We start from the raw sequence: 12,660 nt of genomic DNA, 5'->3' as shown, positions 1-12,660 counted from the left end.
ATACAGTAAAGTGGGTGGGGGTTGCGGGAGACACCTCCGCAGCTCACCAAAAGTAAAAAAAAAAAAGAAAAGGACCCTGCGGCACCGGTTCCCGATCACGGAAGTGAAAGGGAACCTGCGCCGCAGTGACACAGTGTGTCTGAAGGAAAGGTAAGTAGGGGGTGTGGTGGGGGAGTGAGTGAGTGAATGTGGGGGAGTGAGTGAGTGAGAGTGTGTGTGTGTGTGTGTGTGTGTGTATGGGTGTCAGTTTGAATCTGTGTGATTTTAATGGATGCCCACATGGGAAATTTACAAACATTTCGGTGTTGCATACATTTCGCATGCTGACTTTTCCCGTTGTGGACCATTCCGCGACGGTAAAATCACTCAGATCCCCAGTACTTATGAAGCTCATGGAGCTTTCCTGCTTCATGGAAGCCAATAAACTTCTACGTTATTATCAATCGGGTTTCACACCACGTATGGATACGGAATCGGTCATGGTCTCGCTGTTAGAAAACTCTGCACTGCGCTTGGACCGCAGGGAGGTCAGGGTGTTGATCCTCTGTGCTCTCTCTGTGGCCTTTGATACGGATGACCATGTGATTCTCCTGCAGTGACTAGTGACTGGAGCAGGTCCACAACTGGGGTAATCTATTGGAATGGCTATTCTCCTTTCTGACAGATCATTTGCAAACAGTATCCCTGCAGTATAATAACTCTATTCCGACTGCTCTTTCGTGTGCTGTTCCCCAGGGCTCTTCTCTTTCTCTGCTTCTTTTTAATCTCTGTCCCCGCCCTATTGTGGATCTTATTGCACAGCATGGGTGCACTTCTACACCTATGCTGATGATATGCAGCTAGTGTTCCGCCTAGAATCACAGGGTCTTGAGTCTGCAGGGACACTGAAAACGTCCCTTGCAGCAATTGGGGACTGGATGGCGGAGAATTGGTTAAAATTGAATGGGGAGAAAACTGGAAGGCAGATTTTAGGCCAGAGTCCCTGGGACCATGCCACGTTCCTTGTAACTCAGTAAAGAGCTTAGGGGTGAAGCTCTTACCATCTGGTTCTAGAGACACACAGATTATGGCAGTATGTAATGCCGGTTTTGCTACACTAAAAACTCTCAGGAAGATGCTCCCTTTTCTCCTTCCCAATTACAGAGCTCAGGAGGTTACAGCAGCATTATGGGGTCGATTGACTACAGTAACAGTATATATCTTGATCAACCTGCCTTCCAGATTCAGCGATTGCAGATTTTGCAACACTCTGCAGCACGGCTGGTGCTTGAGGCCCATCATCGTACATCTGCACGGGCCATGCTACACCAGCTTCATTTGCTCCCGGTAAGCTCCTGGATTAAATGTAAGGCACTGTGCATTACTCACCATGCAATCCACAATGTAGGTGCAGTATATTTACAAAATAAATGTACTAATTATCAGCCCGCTAGGTGTTTACGCTCGGCCTCTCAAAACATACTAATAATTCCACATCAACGGAGAGTACATCTTGGTGGCCGTTCTTTCTCAGTACTGGTCCCCACTTTGTGGAATGCCCTGCCTCTGGTGCTGCGAGAGATCACTGATGGTTCCCGGTTTCATAGGGTTTTGAAAATGCATCTGTTCTAGTTTTATTCAGGTTGGCTTTCTGGTCACCAGCTTTAGCGCCTAGATGCCCTTGGGACTTAGTTGCGCTTAATAACTACCATACATACACATCTCCATAAGGACAACGAAAATGTTTTTCCCAATATGTTCTCTAATAAGTCATCATGGAGATGTGGAGACTTCAGCAACTGACCTTTTGCCATCCCCTCAAGGGACTGTCTTGCAGTAGGGCCTCTAACCTTGGAAGCAAACCTAGATCGTCATTAGTGGCTGGACCACACAGAGGCTTGGAATGGAAGAGCCATCCTCGGGCAGAAGCGGATCTTACTATTAAATTGGATGCCAAGAGGTCCAGTTGGGGGATCATTGCAGCGTAATCTCGGCAAATGGTCACTGAGGGAACTAGAAAATCAATTGATTGGAGCTCTTGGCAGGTTGCTTCATGATCGTAGCTCTCAGAAGTGACAGCGTGGACACCTATACTCTGCTCAAGAGGGACAATATAATGACAGTGTGATATATCAGTCAACTTGGAGGCATGAAGTGTATACTCTTGGTGGAATCAGCAAAAAACGTTTGGCACTGTTGTATTCAGCGTCACCTAGCAGTAAATCCTCTCCTATAGGAACCCCATGATCTCCACGAATGGGTGCGAATCAGAGCATTTTCGCTTCATTCATTGTTAGCAAAATGGGAGCCATTTCAGATGAACCTCTTTGCGTCCTGTGTTGAGCCCAACTGCAGCGTTTTTTTTTATTGGAGGCCAAACCCCTTTGCAGTGGCATCTGATGTCTTTCTGTAAATTTGAGTTCAAGGGCCAGTGTCTACCAGCCGCCATTTATATTGATAGCATACCCATTGGCAGCAGTGATGGAGGAAGGTGCAACTGTGATGTTAATATCATTTTAGACATTACAAGTGTGGATTCCAGGTCTACTGCAATTTTCCTCGGATTTCATTATACCACTACTACAGAGTCAAACTGTTTTGTTAGGTCCCCCGGAGTAGGCACCGCTGATGCAAGGCCGCTCCAGGGACCTAGTATCCTGGTGGGTTTCAGAGCTTGCTGGGTTGTCCAAAGCCTTTTATCAGAGGCTGAATCCATATTTAAAGACGCTAGGCACATTTTACCTTCAAGTGCCAAAATGAAGCCTTTTCAATGTTGACATGTGTGTGTAATCATGTTTCGATCACCTGCAGTGAAAGTCCTGAATTTTCTGGAAGAACTTGTGGTCAACACTAAGGCATTTAGGACAGTAGGAGTTTACAGATCAGTCATCGCAGCAGGTCATGACAATGAGGAGGGCTCCCTCATGGGGTTGGGGGCAGCATCCATTAGTCTCACATCAACTGAAGGCCATTCGTTTTGTGCGTATCCACCAAAATCTCATTATTCCTCTCTGTAGTACATCTGTGGTGTTATGCCTAATGGATTTTCATGGGCGAATGGTGGCTTGAATCTGAAGACTGTGTCCAGAAAATGAGCCATACTATTATGTCTCATCTCATGTAAGACTGTGTTAGATGTCAGAGCACTGTACTTTTCACCAAGGGATTTATGCCTGAAGGTGTCATCTACACCACCTCCCATCATAGGAAAATGAGTATCAGATTGCTGACATATCAGGCTTTCCCGGATTGCCCTCTCTTTGTGTGGTGCATTGCCTCAAGTAATACAAGTTAGTTACAGCCCCTCATAGTTAAATTGGCTCATTACAACTGCTCTTGGACTTGCATCATCCCTGTAATCCTGTCAGAGACAACTTCAGCTGGGTTGGCCAAAAGTGTACCGGGTTAGCTGGAATTGATAGATGCATCTTTGGTGATCATTCAGCCGGGGGCACTGTTGCCTCTGAGGCGCTTTGTTTGGGGCTACGATGGAGGACATAATGAAGGTTGTCATTTGGTTGGGGGCTCTGTTTTTATTTAGTTTTACTTTAAGTCAATAGAGGGGCTAGCTTTGTTAGTGATGCAGAGAAATCTGCAGATCCCCCACTAAAACCCTGTCTAGAATCTCCGCCCAGATGGCCAGGAGAGGCCAGATGCTTTCTGATCCCAATCCTGGGTGTGTTGTACTGAGGGAGGATCATCTGGGTGGCGATCAGGCCCAGGGAGGTGGGAGAATATAGCACGGTGAGACATTACTGGGACGATAATAAAAGCTATCCCAAAGAAATGATTGCCTCTTGTCATTCAATTGAATGTCAATCTAGGAAAAATATAAGTCCCAGAGCCATTCTTTTGTACACCTAAAATTCAATCTCCTCTCCAATATCAAAGATATCGCAATATGAACAATAATCATGTGACCTTTTCTGTCTCTTCGGGCTCTAGAAGGTTTAAACTTATGATTCTTCGCTTGATAACATCTGGGGAAGAAAATCCATTTTCACATTCTTTGAAGAAGTGGAGAAATCTGATTTGTCTAACTCAAACTACAAGTCTCAGAATCTCTCATGGACTGTGAAGAGGAGGAGGGCTTAAGAGGCAGGCAGGAGTCCAGGTCAGGCAGGCATGCTTAATGACTCTAAACAAGGTTAGGCATTTAAGCCTAAGGACCTGTACCTGAACCTAATCAGCCCACCCGAGGGCCATAAAAGGCCACCTGAGAGAAAAGCAGTACAGAGAAGTTGGGGCAGGAGCTGGAAGTCATAGGGGCAGAGAAAGCAGAGCACTAAGCCAGCAGACCACAAGGAAGTATGACAACAACAGGAACGCCGCAGTAGAGAGGCAAATTCCAATTGAAAACTCTGAGTTGATCCTCTGCTCACAAACCCTGAATAGCTGTGGCAGCACTGGAAAGAAAAGAAAGCAGCAGGCAGTCATTCCAGGTGCGCCTCATTGCTGTGTATGCAGAGCTGAAGTTGCAGCTGTTCCTAAGGCCCGAGGGGAACTGGAGAGTGGTAAGCTCTCCATTAATGAGGTCGGATCGGAGACACCCATGCAGCAGAGGGGTGTGGATCCCAGGAGTTCCCACAGTAGTAGCAGGAGAAGCAGCAAAGTCAGAAAGCTGCTGCAACCCGCAATCTTTATAATTGGGGGTCGGAAAAGGAAGCTCCGTACTCCTGAGAATCAGAAGGTTCTTGCCGGTAACAGTAACCAGCTTTTAATTGTTTTCGCGTTGAGTTATGAGCGAATGAATATCAACCGCAGAAATGGGAAGTTTCTTTACTAATGGGAAAGTAGCTTCCGCTTACCTGAAACACTTGTGTGTGATGAAAAGCCTTTATTTACTGAAAAGCAGTAAAACTTTGTTGCCAAGCGGTCATGTGTCTCCGATTAACATGGAAAATGCTGCTGGTAGCATAAGTGAAGCTTATCTGACTTTCCTGAAGAGTTGCAAGTGTTGTTAAAGGTACCGACCGCATGAGACAATGGGCTTAATTCACAGAACATTTTTCAATGGAGGTTTGCCATTATAAAACGTTTCTGTGACTAAGGCCCATAGTTTCCTGATGCCTTGGAAGCTGAGTGCGGATTGAAAGGCGGAAACGTGTCTCTCATCGAAGTGATGGTTTAATATTAAAACGCAATCGCATGTGCCTAATTTTGAGTTCCTTTGAAGATACATAACTTGGAACACATCAAAGGTTGACACAGCAGAATAAAGAAGTAGTAGAAGTGGAAGCTATAACAAGCATTGCCCAAACTAATAGAGGGATCTCTTTGAAAGCCATATCCAAACATATAAGAACTGTATGCTGGTGGTTTTTGAAGTTGATGAATGTGTGGTTGCTTAAGAGCCTTCATCCAAAGTTGGGAGAGTGGCACAACCACTTTGGGGTAACTATTGAAGACCAAGTGTGTATGTGATGTGTATGTAAAGCTGGGGAAGGAAGCTGGGTATTTGTTAACTAAAGTTGTTTTATATCTGCATGGCAAAGACTATCTAGAAATTAAGAAGTAGTCTAGAAGCCTGAAGCAGAGTCTATGGTTGTTGCAAGACAGGTAAAGAGGCTGCCCTTTCTCAGGATATAGCAACCTGTGGAGGTCGAAATGGTCTTGTGGCAATGCCCAATTTTGGAGTTGCCATTGAATCAGCACATTATAAAGCAGCAGATGTTGTAGTAGCAGTACCAAGACTGTGGCTATAAGTACTGTTGAAGTTAACTGTGGGACCATGCAACCTCTTCTTACAATCACATTGCAGAAGGAAGTTGGTTGAGAGAGGAGTGCATTTCAAGCAAGAACATCCTGACAATTGTACATAAGACACAGCAGAAGCTAGAAGTGAAGAAGTTGTTGTCAACATGGGAGAAGATACTTTTGTCAACCTCATCTATTCTTTCTTGGATGGAAGTCGTCCAAGAAACTCTGTTGGCGCTTTTAATTCTTTGTGGAACTGTAAAGAAGGAAATATTTCACCAAACAAGGAAGAAACTTTGACAAGTGGATTTTATTTGTGGAAACGTTTAGTTTCTTTGGAACTGTTCAAGACTTTGGTTGAGACTGTTTGTTATTTGGAGAAAATTGACTTTGGGGACATTCTTGGGGAGCAAGATCTGCCAAGGACCATGAGAAGTCATCCAAGACACTGCATGTTTGGTAACCTTTTATTTATGTTGTATTCTTGTTATTTGAATGTTTATATTGTTTATGGTGAGGGTTAGTTTTGTGAATGCTGGGTGGTATCTCATAGATCTTAGAATAGGTAGGGAATCCCCTGGTAGAGTAGATTTAGTTAGGATTTCTATTATTAATTTGTCTTTAATAATATGGCAAATCCTGAGAAATCTCAAAACAGTCGTGGGTCTCACATTACTGACCCCTCACAGTGGTCAGTATGCTTTAGAGAAGCCTACACCTGCCTTTAAGACTTTCCATAGTATATATATATATATATATATATATATATATATATATATATATATATATATATATATATATATATATATATATATATATATATATATATATATATATATATTCTATTACCTGTTATTATGAAGCGGCGGTAAATCGATTAAAGTTAGAGATGTATTATCCCCCAGTGGATTCCAAAATGCTTTAATACATTGATAGCACGTTGAATTGCAATGTTTTTACATTTCAGAACACAATATTTTGTTCCCGCTTTTTTGGTAATGCCATTTGTTATTTTCGGGAGCAGAGGTAAAGTAGTCAGACTGAATTTTACAATGCTCACACCCACTATAGAGTCTCCTGGAGAGGAAGTGGACAGTGCATCATCATTGAGGGTCCTGTTGATGCCTTCGGTTCCTGTTTTGTTGGGTCATTCTCACAGACCTAACAACCTGATCCCATAGAAATAGGCGATACACTGTGCAGAGCATGGCAAGCTGATGAGGAAGACCTCTACCAAACTGCCCCATACATACATTACGGTAGGGAAACTAGACCCGAGAGGAGCAAGGAACAGGAGGGTTAACATCAGAAGATCCACCTTTTTAAAATAAAGGACCTTCATAATGTAGGACCCCTATTAAAGTAGGCCTTCACAAAATTCAAGCCTTATTGGATTGTGAAAGTTGAAAAACCGATGTTACTCCTATGTTGATTCAACCTCAAGAAATGGTGTCTAAGTCTTTGATTGGTATCATCTGGATTCATGGAAACTGTAAAATGTATACTAAGGTGGAGGCAGTCTCTGAGGTGCAAGAAGAGACTACACCCTGGCCTTCCAGGCTTTCCTACCTAATTGACCTGAATCTGTCACTTTATGAATAGATATCCCCAGTTTTGAGAAGTTGGTCCTGTAACAACAGGGGACAAATACAAGTGAAGAAAAGCAGAAGAAGATGTGAGAAGAAATGTCCATGCACTTGAATGTAAAAGAGTGTTGCCTGGAAAGAGAGAATGAAGAAGTTAAACAATTGGAGGCCAATAAAATTATTCTTTATAATGAGTAGCTCAAGGACAGCCCTTGGTCAGAAGAAAATGTGTTTATATGAGGTGTTGGTTGGTGAAAAATGAAACCTCTATGAGATGAAGCCAACACAAGGTCATGAAAGAGAAGAATGAAAATGCACCCCAGTTTTCTAACCCTTAGCTCCAGTGGGTAGCTTCACCACTCCTGTTCTATAGGAGATGTTGAGGCCCTTGGTGGCATTATGTGATGCTGCCTCCATTAAATGTGCAGTCCCTGAGAACAGGGACCAACAGCCATATGCTTACTTCAGTCATCAGCCTTGACATCAGTGCAGCTACCAGACAACTGGGGCGAGAGAACGTTGAACAAACAAGAGCTGGCAGCAACAGAAAATCACCAGACCATAGACAGTTACTGCGGGACCTAATCCAGCTGGAAGATCAGCATAGAGAGGATAGTCAAATCTGCCCGTAAATAAAGAGCAGGTCGCACCAACACCATGCAGGTGAGAGACACGGCACAGTGCCCCCAACAGAGTTCATCTGCTTAAGACCATTTCACCCACCTATATTGGGTCTGCAATGCAGCATCCTCTGCAAACTGATGATCCCCAGCTGGGAGATCCTCACACAAGGGTTGCCAGAGACCAGTGACCCGCTTACAAAAAAGGAGCAGGGCTTAAACCCTCTTTTGAATATTTTGATGACTGTAACACCTCACCAGGAAAAAGAGCAGTCAGCGGAATCAGCACATGAAGATATCCCATGGAGGGGAGAGGGTAGGATAAAAAGGAGGCTAGAAAACAGGAAGGTGAGGGTTGATCGGGTATGAGGAAAGGAGGAGCAGAAGGACCAAGAGACCAGGCAGAGGAATTGTGTAGGAGACTAACTGAATGGATGTGCAAGGCTAGGTAGTGGTTGGTGGTAGAGAGTGATACTGCCATTTGAGTGTGTGTGTGAGAAATGTTTATGAGTGAGAGTAGTAGTGGGAGAGTAGAGAGTTAGAGAAAGGTGAATGGAGGCTGACTGAGGGAGGGGGACGGTGTGGGTGGAGTGAGTAATTGTAGTGCAGAGAAGGGAATAGTTGTAGAGGGGAGTAGTTGTAGTGGGGAGATAGAAGTAATTGCAGTGTGGATAAGAGAGAGAGTAGTAAAAGTAGTGTAGAGGAGAGAGGGAGTAACTTTGGAGGGTGGAGACAGACAGTATAGAGAGGAACATCAGAGGGACAGAAGAGGAAGTGCCAGAGAGAGAGCGGTGACGGTGGGTTGAGTAGATAGAAGGGAGGCCAGTAGGGGAAGGCAAGGGAGAGTTACAGCTAGATCGATGGTGAGGAAAAGTCAGGCATTCAAGAGTAAGAACAAGTTGAGCATGATTGTCTGAAAGGCACATAATCCAGCCTAAGTTACCATGGGGACTTTAGAGCAGGAACAACCTAGATTGTTCCCTGGGGGAGACTTAGATAGGTAAGGCCTTCTGCCTTTAGGCCATCATCATTAGAAGAGATAGACTGTAGACAGTAGGGCTTACCTTACAAATCTCTAGGGACCATACTGGGGTTGAGGGATGCCTCTGTAAGGTGGCAACTGCCCATCCCTAGATGAGATGGAAAGGGACAGCCCTTTGCTTACTAAATTAGTAAAAACAATTGAATTGTATTTGAGAGCTGGTGTGTTCTTGAGATAATCTGTGACACAGCCCTGAGAAAAACCTTTAATATAAGAGCTGCATGAAGCTATATGGCAAACTGGGAAGGAAAATATGCATGTGAAACACAGAATTTGGCAAACCCTCAGGAAGTCTGAATCACAGGATGGATCACAGAGGAAGCAAAGATCCCAACCCTAGAAGCAAATGAGAATTAGGAAAACCCGGAACCTATGTTTTCAACTCTGGCACAAGGAAAAAACAGATGAGATGACAGAGGAATATGAGAGGAAGAAAATTACCAAGAAAGGACATAAGTGGTGCAAGAAGATGAAGCAAGACAGCAGAAAAGAGAGTGAGAGACATGAAGAGTTAATGTTATTACAAAAATTGATTAATGGTTCAGAAATATAGTGAAACAATAAGTTGACAGTTGAAATTTATTATCATAGGAATATGCAATCAGTGTTAGTGTTACTGAATGTTAATTTTATTTCAACACATCGCCAAAACCAAGTAGCCCAATTGGCTTGGCTGCCCCGTACCCCCATCAGGAACTTGAACAAAATCTTCCCAAGAGACTTCATTCAAGCACGCTCGATAATCAAGTCCTTGTGTATACTCTTCCCCCACTGAGAATGTTCTTCACGTTGATAAAATTGTCTCTGTGGCCCACAATAAAGTTGATTCTCTCAAACTCCCAAACTGATACCCACTAACACAACAACAAATCACACAGAATAACCAACAGATACATGTAACTCTCCTGTCTCACAGTGAATGGCATCAGAATCCATGTATGTGGTTGCATATTAGAGTCTGTATGGGTTGTCCCTCTGTATCTTTCCAAGGTGTACCAGCTTGCCCACATATTTCAGTCAGCCTCCCTTTTCAGGATTCCATGGCCCCACCAAGATACAAGTGTTTCAGAGGCAAAACTCATGGGCCAACTCTCTTTCTCCTCTTCTAAGTCTAGAAACAGATGAAATGCTACCTCTTTGGCATTGTCTTCAACTCATTAAAGTGATGCTCTGGAAAATGCATCAACCTTTGCTACCGGGCCAGCAGCCAAAGACCGGTTTCACTATCCTGCCTTTTTTTGCCTTGTGGCCTTCTATTCATAAAGGCTTTTTTATCTCCAGTCCTTATATGATTACGATATATGATGAGTCATTTGTAACGCGCCTGTACACATGTGTTTCTAGCCGTGACAAGACAAGGTAGGGAGACATAGGGTGGACAAACATAATATCTTACTGGGCCTTGTGTCATTCAGGTCGTGCAAGTGCAGGGAGAGATGAGAAGTGCCAGGGGGAGGGAAAATGGGAAGTGCGGTCAGGGCAGCAATAGCTCTGAGTAAGTGCGGCCGGGGGAGCCAGCTAAGGCAAGTGCAAAAAAAGGGGGGGCGGGACTGTAGGGTTTCAGATACACCCTTAAGTGCGCAGAGGCCCGACGGCAGTGCAAGTGCTTGCAGGTCATGGAGGGAAGCCTCTTGCCCATTGAGGTCAGAGGGTAGCCAGGCAACCAGCTGACGGCAGACAGGTGGTCAGTGAGGGAGCGCAGGAGAGAAAGCACAAGCGAAAAGGAAGGTCTTGGGCTGCTTTCGGAACCTGAGTTGGTCCTGCTCAAGTTTGTGAGTGTCAGGGATGCCATACAAGAGGGAAGACCCTTCAGAGGAGAGAGATCTACCTCCACCTCTCTGCCTGGAGAAGCGTCTGACCGTCAGAGAGTTAGAGGTAGCTGAGTGAAGGGCTGGAGAAGGAAGATGTTTAGCAAGAGAGAGTTGAATGTTACGGAGGCCCCCGGCTCCAGACAGCTTTTGGACAATGCAGAGGGTCGTGAACTTGATCCTTGCAGCCACCGGGAGCCAGTGGAGAGATTTCAGGGCCGGAGAGATACGATCAATGGGATTGAGGCTAAGGACAAGTCTTGTAGTCCTGTCCTGGTTTAATTGCAAAGGGGGCGGAGAGTAGAGGAAAGCAGGTTGAGATAGAGGCTGTTGCAGTAGTCCAGCCTAGAAATAACCAGGGCTCTGGAGATGTTGAGCTTCTGGGGGAAAGTGAGAAAAAGGAAGAATACCTCTGAGGAGGTGCAGCTGATAGTGGGACTTCTTCGAGAAGTCTATGATGTGAGGGAGAGCGGGGAGTTGAAGATGACCCCAAGTTTTTTTTGCCTCACAAGAAGGTGTAGGGAGATGCACAAGGAGGGGGGCCAGAATGAAAGATGAAAGCGGGAGCAGGGGTCCCAATGAGAAGGATCTCTGTCTTGCCGGCATTGAGGCAAATCTCTTTGCAGGTGCACCATTCCTGAATCGTGGATAGACATTCAGGAATGAACCTCAGAGGAGAGGAGGCAGAGGGGAGCCTGAAGGAGAGCTGAGTGTCATCCGCATAACACAGAATGTTAGAGGAGAAGGTAGAGATGAGGTGGGCCAAAGGGGCCATCTAGAGGTTGAAAAGCCAGGGAGAGAGGTTGGAGCCCTGGGGAACACCACATGTGGAGAGAGAGGTGGTGGAAAAGAAAGGACCCAATTTGGTCCAAGAGGAAGGAAGACAACCAGGTGAGGGCCTGATCAGTAATGCCCAGGTTCTCATGGAGACGATTAATCAGGATGGCATGGTTGACCATGTCGAAAGCAGAGGAAAGATCCAGGAGGACGAGGATAGAAGGAAAGCTAGAATCAAGATTGGTGAGCAGGTCTTCAAGGGTGTTCAGGAGAGCAGGTTCCATGCCTCTGGCTGCTCTGAAGCCAGACTGATGGTCATGGAGACAACCAACAGATTCAGTATGAAGAGTGAGCTGGGAGATGGCCGGCTTTTCCAAGTGTTTGCCCAAGAAAGGAGTGCTAGAGATCGGGCAGTAGTTTTCCGGACAGGAAGGATCGACGGACGGTTTCTTCAGGAAGGGATGCACAAGGGAGTGTTTAAGGGGGAGGTGAAAGTTCCTGTGGCAAAAGTATGATTGTTGAAATCGGCCAAGGCTGGAGCGAGGGTGTCGATGTGGACCTTGATGGTTCTGGAGGAGCACTTATAGCACTGCAAGTTATCATTTTGTCTTACTCCAATACCTTTGGTTCTGCTCCCCATGGCACTAAAAATCAAAGGTAGTGGTGGCGATTAGCACCATCTTAAAGTCCAAATATATACTAGACCGACCAGATTCTTTCTTTAAAATCACATTGCACATATTACAATTTGAAGCATAAAGAAATAAAGTGATTTGCCAATGAACAGACACATTTTGATCAACTCTCAAAACCTGAATTAGAACCATGTTATTCTGGGTTTGCAATTTAGCCACGGGAGCTCCTCCCCTTCCTTGGTAAATGCAAATTTAAATAATAAGGACCATTTCCATTGGTAACTTACTTTGGCACCAAGGGTTAAACAAAATGTAGATTGAATTCGTAGGTGGTGTAAATCGGAATCCAGTCCGTGTTTTCACAGTCAGGAGATATTTTCCAATGATGGCATCAGGCGGGCTCCTTACACCAACCAAGCACTACATGAAACACAACACGATTACTACATACTGTTTTTAAGTAATTCCCGCCAAGTGCAGAACATTACATTACACATGCAGGGGCAGGTGTCAAGT

General features: G+C 44.9%; 1 protein-coding gene across 1 annotated transcript in view; it reads right to left on the bottom strand.

Moving 5' to 3' along the window:
• Positions 1-12,660, bottom strand: part of TGM4 (transglutaminase 4) — a 191,050-nt gene that overhangs the window by 120,029 nt on the left and 58,361 nt on the right. The window contains exon 4 of the mRNA XM_069648311.1: positions 12,432-12,564. Within this exon, the coding sequence (XP_069504412.1) occupies positions 12,432-12,564 (133 nt within the window). The remainder of the gene's footprint in view (positions 1-12,431; positions 12,565-12,660) is intronic.

Source organism: Ambystoma mexicanum, chromosome 2q (assembly GCF_040938575.1).
Source record: "Ambystoma mexicanum isolate Mex_15411 chromosome 2q, UKY_AmexF1_1, whole genome shotgun sequence".
NCBI classification, from domain to species: domain Eukaryota; kingdom Metazoa; phylum Chordata; class Amphibia; order Caudata; family Ambystomatidae; genus Ambystoma; species Ambystoma mexicanum.
The sequence above is the reverse complement of the archived record's forward strand: the minus strand, read 5'-3'. Positions and strand labels throughout refer to the sequence as shown.